The sequence below is a fragment of the Populus nigra genome, chromosome 11 (genome assembly GCF_951802175.1).
Source record: "Populus nigra chromosome 11, ddPopNigr1.1, whole genome shotgun sequence".
Lineage (NCBI taxonomy): Eukaryota > Viridiplantae > Streptophyta > Magnoliopsida > Malpighiales > Salicaceae > Populus > Populus nigra.
Window position 1 is genome coordinate 11169491 of NC_084862.1, and position 17563 is coordinate 11187053.

At 33.5% G+C, this 17563-nt stretch overlaps 1 protein-coding gene and 1 long non-coding RNA gene across 2 annotated transcripts; one reads left to right on the forward strand and one right to left on the reverse strand.

The window, feature by feature from the left end:
• The first annotated feature begins 5566 nt into the window (after positions 1–5566).
• Positions 5567–11043, forward strand: LOC133668238 (uncharacterized). Its single transcript, XR_009833657.1, has 2 exons — positions 5567–5838; positions 10771–11043. It is a non-coding gene; the product is annotated as an uncharacterized LOC133668238 (long non-coding RNA).
• LOC133668237 (transcription repressor MYB5-like) lies at positions 10539–12548 on the reverse strand. The gene is made up of 2 exons (XM_062088010.1): positions 12084–12548; positions 10539–11397 (listed from the first exon to the last, which is right to left on the reverse strand). Exons 1-2 carry the CDS (start codon positions 12383–12385, stop codon positions 10803–10805), a joined length of 897 nt encoding a protein of 298 aa, XP_061943994.1. The 5' UTR covers positions 12386–12548; the 3' UTR covers positions 10539–10802.
• Between the last annotated feature and the right edge of the window lie 5015 nt (positions 12549–17563).

Sequence of the window (17563 nt, forward strand, 5' to 3'; positions counted from 1 at the left end):
TTCTTGAAGCATATATCATATTTCGATTTCTATCAAACAATCTTGGGGTATTTCCCTCCCTCTCCTTATTTTCAAGAAATATTGCCACTCTTTTTAAATTGAAATTCTCTTGAATATATCATTCTAGTCGATTCCTGGTGCTCATTTGTCTGCTAACCTAGTGGCCCAGGAGAAGGTGCGACTCGAATTGGCACCGCAGGTGTGGTGAGGAGGCAAGTTATTGATGTCTCTCAGGAGCAAAATATCTCCTTGAAAACTTTAAAGAGTCTCGCTAATCTGGTTAAGTTTTATGTTTATTTTTTAAAGGTTATCAGATCAATTCCTATAAATTTTAGAGTTACTGAAAGTTTATATAATCATTAATTTCAGGACTTATAAAATTAGTCAAAATGCATGAAAGTTAGCTTGTTTATCCATGTTAATAATAATAAAAAAATCTCCTTGTCTTTGTGATCATGAAAGCGCTTTCAGGAACATCAGGAGTAGCTGAATTAATGCTGCCAAGGGAGCTTCTAGCAGGGAATACATAATTTGGAAGTTAGATAGAGCACGGGCCTGCTGTTCCTGTGTAGGTGGAAGTGAGTGAGTGAGTGCGTGCGTGCGTGCTCATCCAATTATGTGGTAAGTTGATTTATTCTCTCTCAGATTCAACGGCAATTGTGAAATCCCCCCCTTCTCTTTTTGACAAAAGCATGGCTCGCCTTCTACTAGAAAAGAAGAAGCAATGCTCACCAATTTTTTTTTTTTAAAAAACACTTTAGGGTATTCAGTTATTTTCTTTCCTTTAATCCATTCTTGTGTTTTTTTTAATCATAAATATTCAAGTTTGTTTATACATATTTTGACTAATTTTTTAACTAATTTTTTGAGATCCTGAAGTTAATAACCATACTAAGATTATTAAGTTAATAATCATATAAATTTTTAGTAATTTTGAAATTTATTATTCACAAATAGGTATTTTTTAGAAAGTAATTTCAGGACATGAAAGCTATGTTTGGCTTCTTTTTATAATATTTAGAAAAACGAATTGTTTTTTAAAATATAAAAATGAAAAAAAATTAATGGATTTTGAGTTTCTCAATGGAATTGAAGCACCACATACCAATGAAAGTACATGGGCACATTTCATGCCTAGTTAAGTGGGAACATACTATGTTTGGACGGGTAGATGAAGAAGAGGAATGATGGGATGGGAAGATGAAAAATTGAAAGGATGGAAAGGAAGGAGAAAGGACAGACGGATGAGCGAAGTCCACACTTCTAGGTGGAAGGAAATTTAATTATTTAGGTGAATCATTAGTGGATTTTGATTTTAGTGCAAGCATCCCCTGGTCACGGATGAATATGATTTTTTTTTTTAATAATATTATTAAACCTAACTAAGGATTAATTTTAAAATCTTATAATTTAATTTTTTGTTCAACTCAAGTTTTTAATAAAATTACGTGAGAACTAGCTTGATTTAAACCAATTGATTTTATAAGTCCAAATACAACCTTAATAATTGATAAAAACATGATTTACTTTTTAAAAAGACTTCAAAATAATAATTTATTTTTTTAAAAAATATTGAGATAATAACATATTGAATCGGCCTTCCCCTCGCGACCTAGGTCATGGATGTTATTGAGTTTAATAACTTTTTTATATTTTTTTATTTAATTTTATGATAAAAATAGATGCTCACAGAATTAAATACCAACTTAAAAATAAACATTTATTTGAGACAATTATCTCTAAAAAGCAAATAAGGATCAATAATGCAGTCCATTTCTCATCCAATCCAATATTAAATAAAAATAAATAAATTAAAAACAATTAAAAGACCAAAAACAGTAAAAACACATAGCATATCGATAGATAAACTTGTCAAATCTATGAATCAGATTGTATTAAATAAGGGGTTCAATTAAATAAAAAAATCAAAATTAAAAGTCAATTTAACCAAAAATAAAATATTAAAGATCCAAAGACTAAAGTGAAAAGACAATGAAATTAAAAGGATATTTTTTTTATTTCGAACATGGACTTACTTGAAGAGAATTTTGAAATAAAAAGCCAATTTGGTTGAAATTACATAATTTGAGGAACTAAGGATCATTTTGCAATAGATGCCAAAATATAGGGACCAAGTTCAGAATGATTAGGGGAAAATTAAAAGGATTTGTAAAAATAAAGCCTAATTTAGGACTGGATTGAAGATCCTTAAAGACCGTAAACCGAAATAGAAAGGGGATTGAAGTTCCAAGTCCAAATTAGACCAAACCCTAAAACCTTAATTTACACGAGATAAAAACGATGTCGTGTCCGTTTAAATGAAATAAACGAAATGGTGAGTTTCATGGGAAATAACGTCGTTACAATAAAAAAGGGAAAACAAATAATAATTGCAACAGGAAAATGACATCTTTTTGGTTACATCTCTGTTTATCTGTCTTCTTCCCCCACGCAGCTAGTTTACGCGAGCATCATGTTTTAGGCCATTTAATGCTCTTCTACGCTCATCGAACCACAGACAATGAAGACAGCGACCTCTCCCTTGACATACCACCTGTAACACCAGCCCTTTTTCTCGGTCTTTTGTAGCCCTGAAACCCTCTGCAAACTCATGTTAAAACCTTTGCCAAAACAGCAAATTAAAACCTACAAGACAGTTGTGTACCCAACTTTGTCAGTCTGCAACTCAGGCAAGGACATTTGTGAGCTGCAACCAACGATGTGACATTTCTCAGGAATCAAAGGTCTTGATCTCGCTAGCTCAAGACCCCTCATGCGCTCATTCTCGCCTATAAAAAGCCCCACAAAGACACATACTAGACAGTAACAAGGCAGAAATAGAAGTAGAAAAAAAATGTTAAAAGGATAGAGAGGATAAAGAGGAAGAGAGGGAAGGCTAGAAAGATAGAAAAGAACAAGGAGATAGAAAGAAAAGATAAGAAAAAGAAAAGAAAGGAACAAAAAGGAGAGAAGAAGGAAGAAATAACACACTCGGGTCATGGCAACCAAGGTAGCTCTACCAGAGTCATTTTAGCTTTTTCTTGAGATGATTGCAGACTTCAAAAGAAGGCTTACAAGGGTTTAAAAGAATTATAACACCACCATAGAAGTTTTAGGGGAGGGCTAATCTTGGTTTGGACAGAAAGGTTAAAAACTCGACTACAGTAGCTATCAGGGTTTTTATTCGGATTTTTGGTTTGATTCCTTGAGTTCACATGGGACAATGGTGAGTGCTACAGGAATTAGCAACGACCTCAAGGAACTTTTATAACCTCCTAAAGAAACCGTGGAAGCTTTTTTTAGTTCTTGGAAAAATTTCACAGGAGCGCCAGTAGCAACACCCTTTGAGGTACGCTTATCCCGTGTGTTTCCTTGATGCTCAATCTTTCTATTTGATTGTTTTGGGCTTTTGTTGTATGTGGTTTTAACCTCAAGTAACCAGTTTTGATTATGATGACATGCAAAGCAATGATCTTTCAACATGAACATGGTTTGCTAACATGATGTGTGGCTTTATACTTTGTTCTTATTTTAGTATTCTTGGTTAATGCTTGATGATAATATGGGTAAAAGACCTAGTTTGAGTCTGAAAATCATGAAAAAATGAGTTTTCTTAGCTATGTTGGTGTTAATAACATGAAAATTAATGATGTGCTTTATGTGTTTGGTTCGAGCTAGGTGATCATTAGGTTTAGAAGTGAGAGTTTTTCCATGTTCTTGTTATTGCTGCAAGAGCATTAGGGTTTAACCATGGTCCCATAACTCTTTTGGAAACATCTTTAGGGTTCTTGCATGGATGTTGGTAATTTATATTTCTTCAAGCATGGAATGTTTTTGTTTAGGGTCCATGGAACATGTGGCTAGCTAGGGTTTGTGGTTGGCTTGTATTTGTTAAAGAAGTGAATTAAGTTTGGTTATTTAGAAACCAATAATCATGAAAGGTGAGTTCTTTCTCAAAGAATTTTAGGTTAAAGGTTGAAAGATGTTTCCTTTAAATACAAATTAAGAATGCTTGTTTAGATTGTACGAACACGTGGGAAATAGTTTCTTTTAGATAATGGTTAGGTGTGAAATGTTAAAGACCATTGAAGCGCAAACATGTTTTTTACAGGAGATTATGTTTAAATTAAATATTGATGGATAAAATTAAAAAAAATAATTTTAAAAATAGATCTAAAAAAAGATTTAAAAAATTAAAAAAAGGATCTAAAACAAAAAAAAATAACAATTAAAAGAATAAAAATTAAAATTGATATAAAAATAATTCAAAATCAAATGATAAGAGATGAAATTAAAAACAAAATTTAATTACAAAAAGGGTTAAAAAAAACAGCAATCAAATCAAATGAGGAACAAATTTAATATAAAAATTAAATAAAACCAAATGATAAGGGAAAAAATTAAAAAAAATAAATCAATCTAAAATAGATAAAAAAATAATAAAAAAAAATAAGAAATAAATTGAAAACAAAAAACAAATTAAATAATATCTTTATATTTTAGCAAAGAAAAAAAAAATAATAAAAAAAATCCACCAGAACCTAACCACCACGTCATTGTGCACATACACGGCTCCAATTTGGAGGTGGAATGACACCACCCTTACCACTTGAAGGCTATGTTTCGTCGCTCATTTGCTGGAGCATGTGAGCAACCTTTTCTTAATGATATTTATATTAATTAGAAAACCAAATCACCTCATACTAACTTGTTTATTATAAAAACAAAAACCAACATGAAAGGCAAAAAGAGTCCCCCGTTGTAAGTTTATCATTTGTTTTCTTTTAAAAATAATACACTCTTTACACTATATCTTTAAAATATAAAAAGATCGAATCTCTCCTTGCAATCTTTTAAAAAAATTTGCCTTTTAGAATAATATAATCATTAAATTGTGCGTTTAAAATATAAAAAAACTTAATTATCCCCAATTAATCTTGCAATGATTAATGGATTCTTAAAAAAAAAATCATTTTATCCTTGGCTATTGAATTTTTTGATTGGACAAAATAATAATTATACTATTGCATATTGCAGTGAATAGTAATTTATATTAAGGTGCACTGTAAATTCTTCATGCATTTTAAGGTTTTTTTTTTTTTTTGTAATGATAGGAAATTATGAAGAAAAAAAAGGGAAATTCCACAAAAAAAAAAAGAACCCCGTAACCAGGACCAGCAACAAGCAAATATGTACTTTGATATCAAATTAAGAAATTGTTCTTTTTATTAATTAAGAATGTGTTTGCCTTGCGTTTTAACTGGAATTTTTAAAAATTTAAAAATTTAATTTTGCTTGGAGTTAATTTTTTTTATATTTTTAAATTATTTTAATATACTAATATTAAAAATAAATTTTAAAAAATAAAAATATATATTATTTTAATATTTTTTTTAAAATACATTTTAAAACTAATTTTATATTTTTAAATATTAAAAACTTATATAATTATTAACTTTAAAATTTGTAAAATGAATAGATGTACACATGAACTCACTGAACACCTCCATTTATAATAATAAAAAAATTCCCATATATAAGCGTTATTTTTCATGTCAGAATGTTTGGTCTCTCTCTCTCTTCACTAGAAAGCGTACACGCTATGTTCCACATGTCTTCAAAAAGTCACCTCCTGATCTTCACTGACTTACAGATTTTGGGCTCTTCCATGTACGTTTCCACAAGTTTGGGGTTCCCAGAAAATTTCCTCTCTCCTCTTCCACAAATTTGTACTTTCAGTTTTGTTGATAGCGCAACGGAGAAACAATGATGCCCTTAATTATGCTTGGTGCCTTACAACCTGACGAGTGGCTGAGAGCTTCATGTGTCCAATTCCAGGTGAGTTTGCAATGAATTCAACACAACCCCCCTCCCCCCTCCATTGATGCTGTGCTTGATCATTACTTAGTTTACATGATTACATGTGTGTGTTGGCAACGAAGATTGGTCTCCTTTCTCTTTAATTTATTGAATTCTTAGAGATTATACGACTTGGTTTATACCTACAGCTTACAGTGTTAATTTGCCAGTAAACATGCATATTCTTTCTCTTCCTATGATTAGAAAATAATATAAATTATATATTAAGATTTTATCTAATCGTTTAAGCTATCGGTTTGAATTAATTTTTTGACATGGTTTCAGAGTCTTGATGACTAAGCAGTCACGGGTTTGAATTTCACAATCTCTATTTATTTAATAAAAAATCAAACACAAGGTAATATGAACTTGTGCAAGTTTCAAGTTCAAAAAACTTTCACTTGAGAAGATGTGTTAGAGAATACTATAAATCATATCTTAGAACCTCATATAACAATTTAAATTATTAGATTGAATTAGTTATTTGATACCACGAGACTTCAAGAGTGTCTTTAGTATTTCGTAATTCTTTTCCCTTTCCCTTTCCATGTTCATCTCTTACTTCATGAAACATGAATGAGTTTCTTGTCTAGATACCTAACTAGAGTAGAGAATTATATATTACTATGCTCTGTGTTGTATCAACTTCTCCATTTTTCAAGTGCTATGAAGAATAAATATAGAGAGAAGAGAGGTAGATGGAGGATGACGTATAGTAAGCTAGCTAGCTAGCTAGCTACTACCTCCATTGGATGTGGAGCTACATTAAAAGCAACAAAAAAAACATGCATCGACCTAAACAAAGTCCACCCACGAGTCAAATACACACACACACACATGTATCAACCTCACATGCGTAGTAAAATCCATCTACCTTTCATAATTTAGTGTTGTCGAAAAGGACAATACACTCCTAACCTTTGATGGTGTTGACACAAAAAAGCTACACCATACCTTTGTCCTTGAGAATATTTCCCAATTGCAAAAAAATCTGGATTTTTCTTTTTTACTGAAAAAGTAAAGATATTTGAGTGTCTCCGACATTAAATATCTTCGATGGCAATTTTCTTCAAAATTTCACCTTGGATCTACGTTGTAACAAGTTTCTTAGTCAAAAATAAAAAAAAAAATTGTAATTAATTTGGTTTTTCCCATTAAAGAACTTAACAAAATCATTCAATAAGATCTCTAACCGTTTAGTTTATATGATCAGAAGAATGACTTACTAAATTTTGTAGCAGATTAGCAGTATTTTTTTTTTATTATTACTATGAATATCAGATCATTTTGCGCAATTCAACTTTTTTATAAGTTAGAAATAAGGAAATTAAAAGTAAAATTTACAAAATAAAACAAGGTGAGGTGGGATCTCTGGGTACAGTAATTTATTTTCTGCCTCAACTTTATACGACTCCCTAGCTTCGTTGCCCGTGCTCGTTCCACTACAGGAATGGATTCAAAGTGTCTAATAGCGTTGTTGTGATAAAGTTTTTTATTTTTATTTTTTTAAATCTCTCTAATAATACATGCTAACCCAACAAACATATCACATGATACATAAAACTTGTTAGAATCTCTCTAATAATACATGTTAACACACTAAACATATCACAGGATACATAAACCTTGTTGAGTTCAATTTCTTTTTAGAATCCAAGTGCATAAAAAAATAAATAAAAATTAAGAAAAAAAATTCAAAAAAAGTTATTACAAAGAACTTTACACAAACAACAACTACTAACAAAAAAAAAAACTATAATCTCAGTACTTGAAAACAAGTAAAAATATTCTAAATTAATTTCTTCTAATAATATTTTTTTAAAAAAATTCTAAAGACAACTAGGATAGACATCACAAACATATCTATAATTGATCTACTTTATTTAATTGAAATTCATATTAAGAGGAAAAATATAAAGTTTAAAAATAGACTAGGTTGTTAAGCTTGGGTGGACAATGCACTAAACCCATTAAAAAAGCAGGCACGGGGGATACTAGCTAGGCAAGAATGCTTGACTTTTTTTTTTTTTTTTTTTTATCATGGACTTAAGGGCCTTCAATTATGAAAAATAATAAAAACAAACAATGTATTATTTGTATTTTCCAGAATCTAACCACAACAAAGGTGGTTGGAAAAATGAGAAGTGAGTTTTTTAACCCAAAAAATTATTTTTAAAATTATTTTAACTTAAAAACACCTAAAAAAACACCTTTAGAACCTTAAATTTTTTTTTTCTCAACCTAAAACACCCATAATTTGGTCAAAAAATACAAAATTAAACAAAAAAAAAAATCTTTCTTAACCTTGATATGTTGTTTCTAATAAAATAAAGGGTAAAAAAAAATACCTCGATGGAACTTATCTTGTTGAGAGCAAACTCATAAACACCAAGAAGTTGTTTTGTTGTTGGAATGTGAACTATCAATAACTTTCCCTCTCTTATCCTTTTGTGTGGTGATATTCTCTCAAGTCTTTTGTCAAACCAAAAGCTTAAACATGAATAGAATGAAGATTTAGACCAAAATGTATAATTATAATGTATAATTATCAAACTGAAAGAATCAAAATATAATTTGATAAAAGAGTGAAGGCATAATTCTTAAAAAAGGCTCTAATTGCACATTGGTTGAGAGGGAAAGGCATGCATGCTTTTATTTTAAATTCAACTCCAGTCTTTTTACTTTTGATTTTTTGAAATAAAAAAATTCAGTGCAAAATATTTATCTTGATGACTCAATTATTATACTTATCTAAAGCATCAAAACATTATTGGCATGTAATTTTATACTCGTTGAAATGATCATAGAGGTCCTATAGTTATAGTTGAATGTTTATCACATAGAATTCTAATGGTTTGGATTGATAATTAAAAAAGTTTATTCTATTTTTTAATTTTTTAAATTCAGGATTTGAGATCAATATAGATTACTCTATTGAATGTATCATATCGATATAAATTTTTGCAATCTAGGGTGACAATAGAATGTCTTCTAGTTATTAGATTTTAAGTTTTGCAGTGTTCGTGGAATAATCTAGGAGATAAAATTATATTGTTGCTGTGATCATGTCCTCAATCATAATGTTGGCCTATATGATGGTGTTCTCTCTTTTAACTCTTTCTAGGGCTAGGCTAGCTAGAAATGGTTTCTGTTTTGTCTAGTTATTTCTCAATCCTATAAATCCTGGTGATTTCTAAAAAAAGCATAAATCCCTCTTCAGCATGCATGATTAATACCTTATCTTCGTCAATATCCTAAGGGATTGAATTCAGGTCTATGTCTATTTCCTCAAGGGATTGTTTTTAGGTGAATATTTTGGGTCCAATTCTTGGCACCATGGGGTGTATATATACATTTTCATGCTTGAAAATAGTATTAAACCAACACATGCTTGTATCAGGAATCCCAGATAGTGGTAATGGTATACGGTTCTGGAATACCCTCCACAAAGGCTAGTTTCCATCTTAAAAGCTGTCTTTGTATGCAAATATATGTACATGTAGTGTGTATATTAGTACATGTATGTGTGTATATAGTTTCCATCTTAAAAGCATTCTTTTTTTATGCCAATACAAATTTCTATATGTGGGTGTGTGATGGTAGAAATTTATACATATACCGTTCAAAGTATTTTCCAAACTATCTGTCACCTAAAAAAACATTAAATTGATGATTTTATGTGTTTTTAGATGATTTTGATGTATTAATGTAAAAAATCTTAAAAAATATTATTTTAATGTATTTTCAATTAAAAAATATATTGCACTGCTTTACCAAACACACAATTAGGTAATGTTTGGAAGTATGGTAGCAGTTGTTTTTCAAAGTGTTTTTCGTTCAGAAATATATAAAAATAATATTTTTTATTTTTTAAAAATTATTTTTAATATCAGTACATCAAAACGATTCAAGAATACCAATAAACAATCAATTTCAAGCAAAATAAATTCAAAAAAAAATCACAATTTGAACCACAAAAATAAATAACCCCACTTGTTAATGAATAGTGAAAGAAAGTCCATGCGTGTACTACAGCTAACATAATGCAGTGTATATAAAACTATAGAATGGTATTACACACTTTTTGTGAAATTAGACATGGATGTTTCAGATTTTAAGAACGCGCCTGCACGCACCACGGCTACAAAAATTAAAATACAGTACTATAAACATTTAAAATGGTAGTGTGGGACTACCAGTTAGTAGTATATTTTCAACACAGAAATATTTGCTTATTAATTATGTGAAAATAGATGTGAATGTCTACACCAAATTCCTCTAACATTGTTGACGAATCATTCCCCAAGTAGAAAAGCTTCCTTTTGCTCTCCGCCCCCCCTCTTTATTTATGCCCTTTAAAGGCTAAATATCCAAAACTACCTTAAATTTTAGGTCAAACCAAACTTAGTGAGAATATGGTTTCTTATATCAGCTCCCTTTGTCTATGTCTTTGTCGTCTATTCTGAGTGCCAACAAAAACATTAATGTAATTATAGATGTTCTTGTTTATGTTGTATTAGTAAAGAAATTTCCTCGTATTAATTACCTTTTCACTGACATATCGATAAGAATTAGCTGTCATAATTAGGAGTCTGATCCACAGACTTTCCGAATGAACTAAAGAAAATAGGGTTTGTGTGTGTGAGAAGGAGGGAGGGAGGGAGATTGAACCGCATACATTTCATAATTTGCAAGACTTAGAACACTTTGACCTTGGATAGTATGGAACAAAGTTCATATATACAGCAATGCATCTATATATAGTTCGTGATACATTTTACCTTACACAATCATCACACGTAGAATTTCGAACAGCAAGAATATTTTAATAAGCACACTGAATTACTGGAACAACACAATACAATTACATTAGTACATACCGTTAATCACACCCGTTTGATTTTCTTTAAGCACTGGTGCAGGATTGAGTTCAAACTGGAAGACTATTTGTCACCTAAGGCTGCCTTTGGAGGCGAGACTTCAGCCTCCCAAATGTTTGCGTGACTGAGAATTTGTGAAGAAGAAACCGCAAGCTTAAAAGAAGGTCCAAACATATTTTGCTGCTGTAACTGTTGTCGTTGTTGATACACGAACACATTTTCATTGAGCAAGGAATCCAGAAATGATGAGAAAGTGTCCTCATTTCCAATATCTTCAATGAAATCATCTTCATTTTTTCGTCCATTACCACTTTGTAATGATTCCATATTAAAACCATCACGATTTGGCCAGTTTTCGTTAGCATCAGCAGCAACCTGGTTAGGAGACTGATCCAGGTTAGTCGCTGTAAAGTTTTCACTTACCCTAGTGGCTACAGCTCGATAGACCCTCCCATTCTCATCCAGTGGAGAAGATTTAGGGTTAGAATTCTGGACTGGAACATTTGCAATTTCTGAGGAATCGGGGTTAGGTTTTAAAGGCTTGTGAGTCCTAGGGTCTATTCCTTGGCTAATGAGCTTCTTGCTGAGACAGGTATTCCAGTAATTCTTAATCTCATTATCTGTGCGCCCTGGTATCCTCCCAGCTATCAAAGACCACCTGTTCCAAGAAGGAAAACCAAACAAAAGTAAGATTGACAGACAAAATTACTAACTAGCAAGCATCGATCTAAGTTATTTCAAATTCAAAAACCAAAAGGCGACTTCCCATAGCCCTAAATCTGCCCATCTACTCTCTATTCTCTATTAATCGAACTGTGTAAAACGTTGACAAATAAAGTAATACAATACATTGGAGTTAGTTTTAGAACGCTGTTGCTATAGGAACCAGAAAAGAAGACAAAAGGAAGAATAACATAAATACGACGATTATCAAAGAAAAAAAAAACATAAATACGTGCACACACGTACATGCATGTATGAATATAGAGGTGTTCCAAAAAAGATGGAGATCGGATCATCATGATTCATGATGATGATAGAACCTCGGATCGCTAAGCGAAAGGTAAGAGAAATAAACAAGGGGAAACCCTTTTAAGTTAAAGCCCAACAATTACGTTTCTGAGACAATTTAAAGTGTTAATCGAAAGTCAAGCTTTCTAGTTTTTAGTTTGAGGAAGGAAGAGCATGACAAAACCCTAAAAAAAAAACAGAATAAACTAAAAACAAGAGAGAGATCCAAATCAACCTAATTATGGATGTCCCAGCTGATGGGAATAGAGAGAAAAGAATCAGCAACCCCGAGACCATAAAATCCGCTCATTACACAGGGAATATTACAGATACCTGTTACCAAGCAACCTGTGAAGCCTAAGAATGAGATCTTCCTCATCTGGGGCAATACGCCCTCTCTTAACAGAAGGCCTGAGATAGTTCATCCAGCGGAGGCGGCAGCTCTTACCACACCTAAGAAGTCCTGCCCGCTTTGGGAGCGTGCGCCATCGCCCTCCACCTTCTTTCCTGATGTAGTTTGCCAAGAGCTCATCCTCTTCTGGTGTCCATGGCCCCTTCTTTATGCCCACCTTGCTACAACATGGTGTAGGTACACTCCTGCTCCTTGTTGAAGTTGCTGAGGATAGATTCCTCATCTCTGGTTATACTATCTTGACTCCCAATTTAATACAGTGATCTTGTTTTGTGCCAAGAACAAGAACAATCGAAGGGTATGTAGCAAGGCCGTGAAGGTAGAGGAAGTGGAAAGGTCGGACGTGGACAGATGGTAAATAATATAAGGATGGGCGGCGGGATTTTAGCATGTGATCCCAATTAATTTAGAGTTAAACTCGCATGGATAAGATTCATCCTGTGATCAGTATCGAGCTGAATTGGTAGGGCCCTGCCTAGGGAGCCTCAAGCCCAACAACATCATCCACGTTCTTTAACATCTTCGAACTTTCTAGGTGTTTTCTATTTCTGGAAATTGGATATTTGGAACGGAATCGGAATGAAAATTGAAAAATATATTTTCATTTCAAGAAATTAGGAATAGAATGAATTTTAAAACTAACAGTAACAATAATATAATAATAAATACAATAATATACTTTCAAGTGATGGTGGCGGTGAAACAAAGGTGACGATTAAAGAAAAACTATTAAAATTGTGATATAGCGATAATAATAGGTCAAAAGCTTTTGGAAGTCTTTTGATTTAATACTAGTTTGTCATCTTTATTTTTCTTTGTATTAATGTTAATCATTTACTTTTGAATCATATTTATTTAGATCATATATGGAAATGCAGCCAACCATGTGATTGACTGTATTTCCAAACAGTCTTTTAGTCTTTATTTGACCTAACATTCATATTGTCTTTAAAACTATTATCATAATCTATTTTTGAGTTATTATCCAAATTAACATTTTCTCTTTCAAAAAATCAAAAAAACATTTGAATTAAAAACAAAATAAATCTAAACAATAATAGTAGTGAGAAAATGATGTCGAAGCTACCTGAAAATGGTTAGAATTTGGTTAAGGAGGTTAAAAAATACAAAGATTGAAATTTGACAATATTTTGTTGACTAATGAGAGCCCTGTTGACAAAAACAATTCAGCGAGGAAGAAAAGTCTGAAATCACATGTTTATGGACTCAATTAAATTTTATTGAAGGTTTAATTGAATTTATGGAGGGTTTGATTGCAAGAAATATTAATTTTTTAAGTCAATTTGGGCTTTAATTAGGAGAAATTAAAGTTCCAGGGTCACATTATAATTTTTAAGAATTGATATGGTCAAATCAATGACTTAATTGCATAAATATTGAAGTTTGATGGCCAATTAGGGACTTAATTGAAGAAATATGAAAACCAAGGATCAAACTGGAAAAAGTGCATAAATAGTGGGGCTATAATTAACCGAATAATGGGCAAAATTAAAAAAAATTGGAACTTTGTTGATCTATTGCACTACCAGAAAACCGGAGAAAAGCAACGGAATTACCGACGGAATTTTTCCGTCGGTAATTATTACCGACGGAAATAATTCCGTCGGTAATTCCGTCGGTATATACCGACGGATTTATTCCGTCGGTAATTCCGTCGGTATATACCGACGGAACAATTTCGTCGGTATATACCGACGGAACAATTTCGTCGGTATATACCGACGGTTTCGCCGACGGGGTATACAGTTCGTCTGGAAATATGCAACGGCGTGGTGACGTCAGGCGATTTTACCGACGGAAAGTACCGAGGGATTCAAACTGAGATAGCCGTACAGTGACGTGGCGCTGTCACCGACGGCATCACCGACGGAATCACAGACGGAAGGAGTCCGTCGGTGATTCCGTCGGAAAAAACCATTATATGCACCTATCTGCCGACACTCTCTTCCTCTGTTTCTCCTTCTTCTTCTTTCCCATCCCACCTCTCCCCTCCCAAACTACAGCTCCCCTCCCAAACTGCAGCCAAACACCCATCCCAAACTCTCCATTATTCTCAACACGAGCACTCAAGTTTCTTATATCTTGTACGTGGTCACAATATCCGTTTCTTGTAGATTTTATCATTTTTTATAAGTAAATCTATCCTTTTTAGTTTAATATTTAATTGTGAATTTTATTGTTTTAGTATATGTATTTTGTTAATGTTTGTACTTGTTTAATTGTTATTTGTCAAAGAAACTTGTAGTATGAATGTATAATTTTGTAGTTGTTAAATTGTTTGTATGAACGTTGATAGTTGATAATTGATAATGAATATTTAACATAAGTGTTGTTTTAGTTTGTTGGATAATGTCGGGGAAAACCAATATTTTTGTTATGTTTTATAGAGGTTCAATAGAAGTCATGGATGATCGTTCATGGATGTATCGGGACTCACCCCAAGGATTGCGGAGGATGGATTATTGTAACGGTGTCCAGGGTTTTATTAATTTCGCAACATCTATTCCGAGGAATTTTACTGATGGCGGTATTAGGTGTCCATGCAGGAAGTGTAAAAATTTAAAGTTTCTGCATCAAGATGTTATAACGATGCATCTTCTAACCAAAGGGTTCATGGAAGATTACCTGTGTTGGTATGCTCACGGAGAACTATTTGTTCCTGATGAGAGCATGGAAGAACAGGTGGTTGGGTCAACTTCTAGTGCTAGCAACATGCATGAAGTTGGAAATGAGAACAGTAATCCTTACAGGAATATGGTTATGGATGCAATGAGAATGAGTGAAGGTAATGTCAGGGAATGTCTAATCGTAGAAGAAGAACCTAATGCAGATGCAGCAAGGTTTTTTGATCTGTTGAGAGATTCTGACGAACCATTATGGGATGGCTGCACGAACCACAGTAAATTATCAGCCGTAGCACAGGTGTTCACCATCAAGTCAGATCACGGGTTGAGTGAGGCCGGTTATGACAAAATTATTGAATGGGCGAGAAGCATTTTACCTGAAGGGAACAGGCTGAAAGAGAACTTCTATGCTGCCAAGTCCATGATGAAACCCCTCGGTTTAGGATACCAGAAAATTGATATATGCCCTAACTTCTGCATGTTATACTACCTTGAAAATGCTGAGATGACCGAGTGCATGACATGCCGGCATTCCCGTTACAAACCCAGAACTGGTAGAGGGAAGACTCTCGTGGCATATAAAAAACTTAGATACTTCCCAATCACACCTAGACTGCAGAGGTTATTCATGTCACCAAGGACTGCTGAGCACATGACATGGCACCAATCACACCATGCGGTTGATGGAGTGATGGTTCATCCTTCTGACGGTGAAGCCTGGAAACACTTTAACAGTATGCATCCTCCCTTTTCAGCTGAATCAAGGAACGTGCGTCTTGGGTTGTGTACAGACGGATTCAACCCATTCGGGTCATTTGCTGCTCCTTATTCTTATTGGCCGGTCATACTGACGGTTTATAACTTGCCACCGGGGATGTGTATGAGGCCGAAGTTCATGTTTTTATTTATGGTCATACCAGGTCCGAGTAGTCCGGGGCGGAATATAGATGTTTGTCTTCGTCCGTTGATTGATGAGTTGACGCAGTTGTGGTCCCCTGGAGCTTTGACTTATGACATCTTGAGGAAACAAAATTTTGTTATGAGAGCGGCTTTGATGTGGACTATCAATGATTTCCCAGCTTATGGAATGGTTTCTGGTTGGAGCACGCATGGAAAGCTAGCATGTCCATATTGTATGGAGAACAACAAGGCATTCACGCTAACAAACAGGGGTAAAGCTTCTTTTTTTGACTGTCACCGTCGTTTCTTGCCACATAACCACATGTACAGAAAGAACAGAAAGGATTTCTTTGTTGGCAGAGTTGAAAATGATGTTGCACCCCTGCGTCTTGCCGGTGAAGAATTGTTTGATGTTGTGTCAGAGTACGGTGAAATTGTGTTTGGTCTCCAATCAGGTAAGCAGAAGTTTCCTGGTTTTGGTTTGACCCATAATTGGGTGAAGCGAAGTATATTTTGGGAGCTTCCTTATTGGAAGACCAATCTTCTCCGCCATAACCTTGACGTCATGCACATTGAAAAGAACGTGTTTGAGAACATTTTCAACACCGTCATGGATGTGAAGGGGAAGACAAAGGACAACATCAAGGCTAGATTGGATGTAGCGTTGTTCTGTAACCGTAAAAATATGGAGTTGGTTTGTGATGGGTCATGGGTCGCAAAACCAAGAGCAAGCTTCGTGCTAGAGAAAAACACACAACTACTAGTCTACAAATGGCTTAAGAGTCTGCGTTTCCCCGATGGACATGCCTCGAACATATCAAGGCTGGTTAATACGGAGGAATGCAGATTATATGGAATGAAGAGTCATGACTGCCATGTGTTTATGCAAACACTCATCCCATTAGCTTTTCGTGATTTGTTGCCAAAGGGGATATGGGATGCACTAACGGAGATTAGTTATTTCTTCAGAGACATATGCTCCAGCAAGTTGAATGTTGATCACATTGAAAGGCTTGAAAAGAATATCGTCGAGACAATATGCAAACTTGAGATGATATTTCCTCCATCATTTTTTGACTCAATGGAGCATCTACCCGTACATTTACCGTTTGAGGTAAAAGTTGGAGGACCGGTCCAGTACAGATGGATGTATCCATTCGAGAGGTTAGATATTACAGTTGCTATGACATTTATAATTAAATGTTTTTATTTTTATTTTAATGTTTTTAATTGATAATTTTTTATTAATATATATATATATATATATATATATATATATATATATATATATATATATATGCAGATACTTGTTCAATCTTAAAAAAAAGGTTAAGAACAAGGCGCATGTTGAGGCGTCGATATGTGAGGCGTATATTGTTGAGGAGATCTCAACATTTATCTCATACTATTTTGAACCTCATTTGAGAACGAGGATAAACCATGTTCCATGACATGATGATGGTGGTGAAGTGCATTCAAGTGGGAACTTGTCAATATTCTCCAATCCTGGACGACCCACACCTAAAAATGCCGTGAGGGGAAGATATTTGTCTGAAATAGAGTTCAGACAAGCACACAATTATATCCTATTTAACTGTGATGAGCTTAGACCTTTTATTAAGTAAGTGGATGTTCGACTTAAACTTTGTCAAGAGTGTACTATTTATGTTTTGTGATACCATACACTCATATACTTTGGAACAACCTTGCAGGCAACATCGACGATACTTACTGTCCAATAACTCACAGCTGACCGAATCCCAGATCTTTCAATTACAAGATGAACAATTTGCCACATGGTTTAGAACACATGTAAGTCCTATCACAAACTCATTATCTCTTGCAATGTAATTAAT